The following is an 8,290-nucleotide window of genomic DNA, read 5'->3' on the forward strand; positions in this document are numbered from 1 at the left end:
TTAGAGAAAAGATACGAGAGTATAATTCACAGGGTAAGTTTCAACGTCTAACAACAAAGCTCACTTTGCCTCCGACCAAGACTTCTTCACCTTGAACGGTCAGCACCAATACGATGACAATCCGTATTACAAAAAATGACTTGTGAACAAACAAGCATGGGGCGTAGCTTAACCTTCAGTAACTCCACCCCACTCTCTCTTACAAAGAATTGTTCCACATAATTGAGACTCATCTGGATGAAACACAGATTAAAGGAAAAAGTAATGAATGTGCCAATAGAGGTTTAATTCTTACGTATTTCAGCCAGCACTGTCCAAGTCTATGCCCATAAATATCCGGAGAATGGCAACCACTTTCAAACGGGCAGTATACCCATATATTACATCTCTTTTCATTAGGCTTGGCACGTTTAGCTTGATCCAAGCAAACCCTAACCGGTGAAAAGCTAAAGCTAAGGCTTGTATCTTAATTTAGAGATTCATCAGAATCTGTATGAACTTCCACATGGCATTCAGGCGGAGGCGGCCTGCCAGGCAAAATTTGATCTTCTAGAGAGAAAAAAGGAATATATACATCAACATATGGAATAAGTCTCTAACAGAACAATAATAATAATAAATCTATCAACACTAGCAGACAAGTATCATGACATTTGGAGTTTTGTAAAGGAAAATAGAATGTGAATTTGGGGGGCTACTGCATCATGGACAAATAAGATTATTTTGACCAAAAAAGAAAAACCCACAGTTCACAAATAATGACCACACCTGCTTCCCCATGACGAACTGTGGAATTTGACGCCTCCGTCTCAAGAGCCAACTGCTTAGCTTCTTTTTAGTTTTTCCTTGCAAGATCTTTCAACAAATTAATGGGAACAGCAGTTTATTAGGAGAATATTAGTGGGTTTACATGCAATTAAGTTCCAGAATGAGTAGAGTAAAGCTTTAGCAGCATTTCATTGTTAAGCAGAATATGTTATAAATTTGTAAGGTACAAGTGAAAGAAGCACTGAATATTAGAACAAAGTGCCAATCTTGCTGAAAAAGAAAATTAAAGGATGTAGAAGGAAATTTCTGTTGACTATATATAATGAAAAGAGGAGGAAGAAGTGGCATCAATTATGCTCTCAATATTGACCCCACTAAAGCCGCATGATACAATATTTCCTAAGCTTTCAGAGTTTGTCATCAATGTCGAGAAATTTAGTTTCAGATATCATACACTAAAACTCAATAGAGAAGAAAACATAAATTCATAATCTTATCAATTTCAAGTACAGATTTGTCAGTCCCTGTAAGATGCTCTGTGGTTTAAACGGGGGAGGCACAATTGCATGACAATTAACTATTCTAGTGCAAAACAAAAATTGCCTTGAAATACAGAAAACAAAAGACGATAAGCTAAAGAAATCAAATTGAGGCGCACTGACCTCTCTGCTCAGTAACATTTTCTTTGGGCCTCAAGGTTTTTAGCCTCTCAACTATTTCATTGGTTATCTTCAGTTTCAAAGGCTGTGGCAATTCAACCACTACCTCTCTGCAAAGCTCCTTCTTTAGTGCCTTTACCTTTTGGGCATAAGAAAGAGTCCTCCGTTAACTTAAAAAAGTTACAACAAATCGCTCTACCACTTCAATCCAACACATGTACCACCGAAACACTCAAAATGCATCTTACCAATCTAATGAGCTCAACCGGTTCAGCTGCTTTTCGAATCCAAACTGATTCCTCCATTTTCCCAATCTGATTAGGAGTGTACTCAAGTGAAAAACCAATATATTAACAGAACATTTCCTTAATTAACCAAGCATTCAACATTGAGAAACGTCATCATTTGCAACTGGGTTATCAGAAAAACACCTCCAAAAACTAGTGGGCCATTCAAAGCAACAAGATTTGAACAAAGCTTATAAAATCACAAGCTAGAGAGAGAGAGAGAGAGAGAGAGAGATATATATATATATAAAGAAAGAAAGAGACGTACTGGGACGTGAATCTCTATTGCAGTAGATGTCCAGAGAAGCGTATTGAGAACGAAGAACATATAGAGCAACAACAATGTTAATGGAGGAAACAATGAGAGTGGTCATTGTACGAACAGGCCCCATTTCGCTCTACATTTAAATCCCCATCCTCCTACCATGAAGAGCCATTCCTTCGTCTCTTCTCCTTCACCCCACCATATCCACCTTCCTCTTCACAGATCGATCATCACGAGAGACAAATCAAAACCCAAAAGCCCAAAGATGCTTTTGGGTGAACTGCATACAGAAAATTCCTTTAAGCTCCCAAGTGCTACATTTCACAGGTCAAAGCTAAATGGCAGCGGCTGCCACTGGAGCTGTAAAAATCAATGCGGATGGGGTTGTTCACGCTGCATCACGTCTTGGTGGGATTGGGTTTATGGCTCGAAACCATGCAGGCTCTTTTCTTGCTTGCAAGTTGGTAGTGCTCAATGGTGTCTCAAATTCCATGCATGCCAAGTTACTAGCAGTAAGAGAAGGCTTAATTGAAGACTGTAAAAAACACTATTGGTTAAGGCATGTGGGGAGGGCTGCTAATGGGCACCTTGTTAAGGCATCTGGATTTCCTTCAGGATGTTCTGCTAGTTGATACTTTGTAATTTGTTTTTGGATTTGTACTCCTTTGGCATGTATGGTACTCTTTCCTACCCCGGGGTTTTTCCCATGTGTTTTTCTCCAACAAGATTTTAACGAGGCCACGCAAAACACGCCCCATGTTTCCGCTTTCTATTGGAATGAAATCTACCTTATTCTCAAAATAAATAAATAAATCTAGCTGCAATAGGAAAATCTTAATTGAAAAAGAAAATGTATACCACCTGACTAAAATCAGGAATTATCCTAAATAATTTGAACCACCAAAATATAAGTCCAAATCAAATAACAGCTATAAACTTTTTCCAAAGCTGCAGTTATAACATTTTCAATGCAAAGAATAACCCTGACTAATTGAAGTAACTAATGAGTTGTAATATAACATTCCTATAAAGAGAATATCAACTTGTGGTGACAGTCAGTCATTTCTTTGTTTCCACAAAGGACTGATGATAAGAAGCATTATGAAAATATCAAGAAATACTGATCAAATCTAGTGTGAATACCAATTTAGCAGCTCAACTCAAAGTAAATATTTTTGGATGTGCCAACTTTGTAAGATTTGTTAACCCAGAAAACCCATCAAGGGGAAAACTGGGGGGCCATGCCAGCAAGAGAAAATCCACTATCAATATGAAGTAAGTTAAGACTTGGAACATTGTTTTCAAGCAGATATTTGTGATTAAAATTTGTTAACATTTGTACATTAAAAATTCTCTTTTAAAGTTGGCCAAGGTGTCACTCAATTTACAAACTTGAATAATGACATAACAAAACCGGCCTTGTACTGGTTCTCTCTCTTCTCCTCTACTTCTCGTCAAGTCCTTTCCACTGCTTCACTAACTTAACTGGTAATTTCTCACTCCCATCCAAACCCAGGCCTCTCATCATCCTCCATAAATGCACCCAGCTGCAGACAAATAAGATTTTTGCAATAGGGATCGCCAAATAAGACTTGCCCATGCTATCCTCACTATTCTATTATCAATGGACGACACTCTCTCCTAAAATTCTGCATCCTTCCCTCTATCAGTTCTACACATTGCCGCTATCGCTTCCATAAAAGAAATACAGATGGCTTCTCGGTTCCATTTAAAAAATTACCCCAATCTTTATTTTTTCCCCAAGGGCTAAAATCATACCACTACACCAAGTACCATATCATACTTGTACCAGTACGTCAGATTTTACACCAATATAATCTGAGGATCTGGATAATAAGGGTCAAAACTCCAAGAGACCTGCCCTCGGTTGCCTTTGATGAGGAGAGAATGCCATCAGGACAAATGCAACCATCTCTAAGTTTCCCTATGTCAATGTTTATAACTTGTAGAAGATTATATCTAGACGAAGACTATACAAGAAACATCCAGTTAGCTCCTCTAATTGAGTTTGACTAATTATTAGTGGGGGAGTGTATTTCAATTACGACTACAGGCAAAGCTATAATTTGAATATCTCCTGCCTGTTTACCCTTTATTAGTCTCTTCTTTGCATAAATGGAAAAGGAGGTATTGTTTGCTTTAAATTATTAAGTAAACAAACAAACATACCAGAGTCAGTAACACCTAATTTGATCCCTAAAATAGAAAGAAATAGGATCCTATGTTTATGTTTTGGGTACTTGTCTCATTGTTTTTATATCCAACCTATTTCGTGCTTTTAAGAGTTAAACATTCTGAGTTTAGGGTTTAGTATTTACAGTTTATGCTGGGAAAATGATTAAATACAAGTCTATCAGGACATAACTTTAGATACCCAAAACACGAGGCATAGCAATAAGGAAACAGAATCTTCCAGCAATTACTGTAATGAATATTGTGTCTGCCTGGAGTAATTTATTTCTGTTTGAGGGATATATGGCCTAGATAATTAATCTCTTTAAATTTCAAAATCAATGAAGCTATAGATGATAAGAACACCTAATAAGCCAAGTTTTATTTTGTGTCCTTCCATAGACATGACCACTAATATTCTGACCCAAAACTATTATAGAAAATAAAAATACATCAAAAATAAAAATGTAACTTACAACAATAATGCATTAGCTGGTAACTTTAGGTTAGAGGGGAAGCGAGGTTCAGGGTATTTGACTCAAACTCAAAAACTCAAACCCTCCAGATGTAGGTTGAAAGTTGCCACTCCATGAGAAGTTATTTAGCCCACTGTAAGGCTGCATTATTGCCACCGGTAGAATCCCTGTTTCATTCTAAATTCCTTAAAAGAACGATCATCTGATGCCACGTCTGCATCCAAATTCACCAAATCAAGACCTCTAGTCTCGCCGGGAAGCTTGCACTCTGCACACCTGCATCAACATTTCTGACATTTAAGGTACAATACTCAAATTTTATAAGGCCATTCAGGGAAAAACAAAACGGAAAGAAGCTATGGTTGCTATCATTATTCTCTTTTCAAGTTTACTCCTGTACAAACACCAGTATGTGCAATGTTGGCATTTTGTCATTGCAGCAACTCCTGTACAGAACTTTTCTTATATTGGCAAAATGCAAACAGAGTGGTAAGATAATATTGTCTCTTAATGGCTTAACTATGAAAAATTTGTGCAACATCTTGCCCTGCTTCTACAGCAACAAGGAGATATGTGAAAGCAATCTCAACACCATATATATGTATACGACACAGTGAACCCTACTTCCTCAAATGTAAGTTTCATGCATATAAGGACCAACGTTTTTAAAATGAAAAATGCAATGACCAACGTTTTAAATAAAAGATTTACGGTAAACTGTGTCATTAATTAAGAGACACACAGAGAGAGAGAGAGAGAGAGAGATGAAGTAATGAATTCCAACCAAACAGAAAAAAATAGGACCAACGCTTGAATAATTTGCTTGCATGTGCATGTGTGCAATTTACATGTGCCAATAAAGTAGAAACACTTGGCCATTCTCTAACCAACAAAGAATAAAATTCAATTCATGTACAATTGAAGACTGAATAAAAAACATTGACAACATAGTTCAAACAGCTCCGGAAACAAATCACAAATATGCTGAAATACTTATGAATCTTTGGATCATAACAGCAAACAAACTCATCCACATATAAATTCTTCTGATGTTAAGCAATATTTAAGATACAACTCTTCATAAGAGGTAACTAGGGCCTGCTGAACCAAAAAAGGAAAAGGAAAAACCAACTACCACAAATCCAGCAAATCTACATTAAGTTAACCATTCAAAGGTTAAAATATACTGAAAACCATAACAACCATACCTTGAATTTATATTCAGTACTTCTACATCATTGCCCATCAAAATGTCCTTGAGAGAAATGAAGCTTGGAACATGACTAATTGCTTCAAAATATGGACTAAACCCACGAAGCTTAAGATAAATTAACGATCTGTAGTTTCTTGGGTGATAGTAAATCAAAGTGACAGTAGAATGGTTAAACATCAACAAACCCCCATTTTTTAAGTATCTCATTGGTTCATATAAACCCTTTGGCCACCACACACCATCATCAGTCTTAATAGAAAATCTATTGGTCCAAGATTTTTGTGTACCGTAATCTTCCATTACCCACACATTGATACGATTCTCATGAGCATAGCATACACAAAGAGAACCTCCCAAAAGTCCCAAGCTCACATGCTGACATTCCTCCAGTTCAAAAGGAGGTGTTGGAACTGAGTGAAATTGCTCATTGTCAAAGTCAAAAGACGCTATCTCATATGAACTCTCATAGTAAAACCAATAAAGCTCTCCATTCAGATAGGTAGGCAATGTCAATAGCATATATGCTGCTGACGTGGGAGCAGTACCAAGAGATTTCCATGAACTCTGCCCAAGTGTGTACAACTCAACCATCCGAACTAGATTGGGTGTTCCTTGACTAAAGACTCTCAACACCTTATATTGGTTAGTCTTGGGACTGTAACCTAATGCACAGCGTATAGATAATCTCTCTCGACTCTCATCCTTGGAAGCTTCAGGAAGTTGTATAAATTCACCCGTTATTGGATTGCACACAACAAGAGGGTCGTTGTAGAATGTTTCAGCCAAGAAAAGCAAGCCATTACATGAATTCACATACATGTATTTGTGATCCAATGGCTCCAACTTAATGCAAGGTTTCCTTTTAGTTCTACCTTTCCTATTACGCATTGCATCGATGGCTTGGTCAGCATTCCGTAAAGGGATCTTGAATTTGGCAAAATTCATTCGGAGGTGAAAGTGGATACACTCCGATGTGCCAGCATCACCGACATAGTCCTTCAAGTCAAAATCAGACTTCTCTTCCAGCTCAAGCAAGTAAACGGTCCTTGACACGCGTGTTGGGGCAGAGGGTCGGACCAAAGGACAGGCCTCAGCTTGTGCAAGGTGCAGCTTAGCAAATTCATGGTCTGAAATCAGAGAATACCAAGCCTTGCAGACACGTTTGCACATGATAATGCTCCTTATCGGCAGCTTTATTAGAACATCTTGAAGGACGGACTTTGGAAGATCTGATATAAAAGGACCCATTTCTTGAATTTGTTTTCCTTCGTTTCCTATTTCGATGGCCTTAGCTGTTGATTTTCTTTTCCTTGTCATGGCTAATATATGAATCTATGGCAGAAATGCACAACCAAACAAAAACAACATTGTTTCAGAAGCCATAATTAACACACTTTGATTTGAATCCAATTGAAGAACGACATGATTAAATAATTTTTTTTTTAAAACACAAAGTAGAACAAAATATTAAGAAGGTAAATACAGAAACAAAGGTTTAAAAGGATTTGGAATGAGAGTATTTGTCACCTTGAAGATTGAAACCCTAGTTGCAGATGCAGAGAGAGAGATGAAAGCCCTAACCTCTAATTGGAGAGAGAAAGCCAATTACTTTCTACTACTTTGAGGTTTCTGCTTGGGTGAAGACTGGAGAAGATCGCTACCTCAAAAACGGGTGACGAAGACGATCACTACCAAGATTTCATTTCCATGACCAGAGCGTTGAGTTTGAATTGACACAAGGAAGGAAAAAGGAGAAGGGTTTCTCGCAGGAACTCAGGGCATCGGTTACAAGCTATGAGTTGAGTGAGTGCCTGATATCACAACCTGGCACAAGGCACGCCTGGCTCCTCTTCAAGTTTACAAGTGTCTTCTCTTTAATTATTTAAAAATCTTTATTTATTTATTTTTTTTTTTTGTATAGCTGATATATAAAATACAAATTTATAAATAAACCCAATCTTAGACATGTATTTATAAAAAAACTCAAGCACTATTTAAATATAGAAACACACCTAAAATCAACCCCAAAGTCAACTTTTTGAGTGTGTTTATAAATGGGTTTTGAGTAGGGGTGGTTGCGGTTCGGTAACCGCGAATTTTTACTCAAACCGCAAACCGATCGACTATTTGCGGTTTGATGATTTTTGAAACCGCAAACCGACCGCGTTTTGCGGTTTACCGCATTTCGGTAAACCGCAAAATGAGGTCGATTACAATTAGCGGTTTAAAACCGCGAGTTCTCAAGCATTCATAAAAATATAAATTCACAACCTAAATAAATAAATATACAATCTCAATTTCTCAAACATATATAAATTCACAATCTCTTCAACTTCTCAAGCATTCATAACCTAAGAAAATTAAAGTTACAATTCCAAGCATTCCAATTAAAGTTAAACTTCTCAAGCATTCCAATTCCAAATCCTTTA

The 8,290-nt window shown here is 37.2% G+C and overlaps 1 protein-coding gene across 8 annotated transcripts; it reads right to left on the minus strand.

Annotated features, from left to right (window-relative positions):
- LOC103329454 (F-box protein At3g07870-like) lies at window positions 1–7,699 on the minus strand. Of its 8 annotated transcripts, XM_089050220.1 has the most exons (8): window positions 7,389–7,699; window positions 5,857–7,193; window positions 4,649–4,924; window positions 1,983–2,259; window positions 1,676–1,741; window positions 1,431–1,566; window positions 769–855; window positions 1–549 (listed from the first exon to the last, which is right to left on the minus strand). In XM_089050220.1, the coding sequence occupies exons 2-3, from the start codon at window positions 7,176–7,178 to the stop codon at window positions 4,795–4,797; spliced, it is 1,452 nt and encodes a 483-aa protein (XP_088906346.1). In that variant the 5' UTR covers window positions 7,179–7,193; window positions 7,389–7,699; the 3' UTR covers window positions 1–549; window positions 769–855; window positions 1,431–1,566; window positions 1,676–1,741; window positions 1,983–2,259; window positions 4,649–4,794. The 8 variants fall into 8 exon arrangements, with proteins under 8 accessions (XP_088906346.1, XP_008228959.2, XP_088906347.1 ...); XM_008230737.3 differs by having other exon boundaries at window positions 1,983–4,924; window positions 7,443–7,699; XM_089050221.1 differs by lacking the exon at window positions 1,983–2,259.
- Window positions 7,700–8,290: the final 591 nt, after the last annotated feature.

Source organism: Prunus mume, linkage group LG4 (assembly GCF_029339155.1).
Source record: "Prunus mume cultivar Tortuosa linkage group LG4, ASM2933915v1, whole genome shotgun sequence".
NCBI lineage: Eukaryota > Viridiplantae > Streptophyta > Magnoliopsida > Rosales > Rosaceae > Prunus > Prunus mume.

Excerpts from the sequence above, each read along its gene's own strand:
- LOC103329454 (XM_008230737.3), bottom strand. The coding sequence starts at position 7,178 with ATGACAAGGAAAAGAAAATCAACAGCTAAGGCCATCGAAATAGGAAAC. Across the intron at positions 4,925-5,856 it reads GTACTGAATATAAATTCAAG|GTGTGCAGAGTGCAAGCTTC; the intron begins GTATGGTTGTTA and ends ATGTTGATGCAG.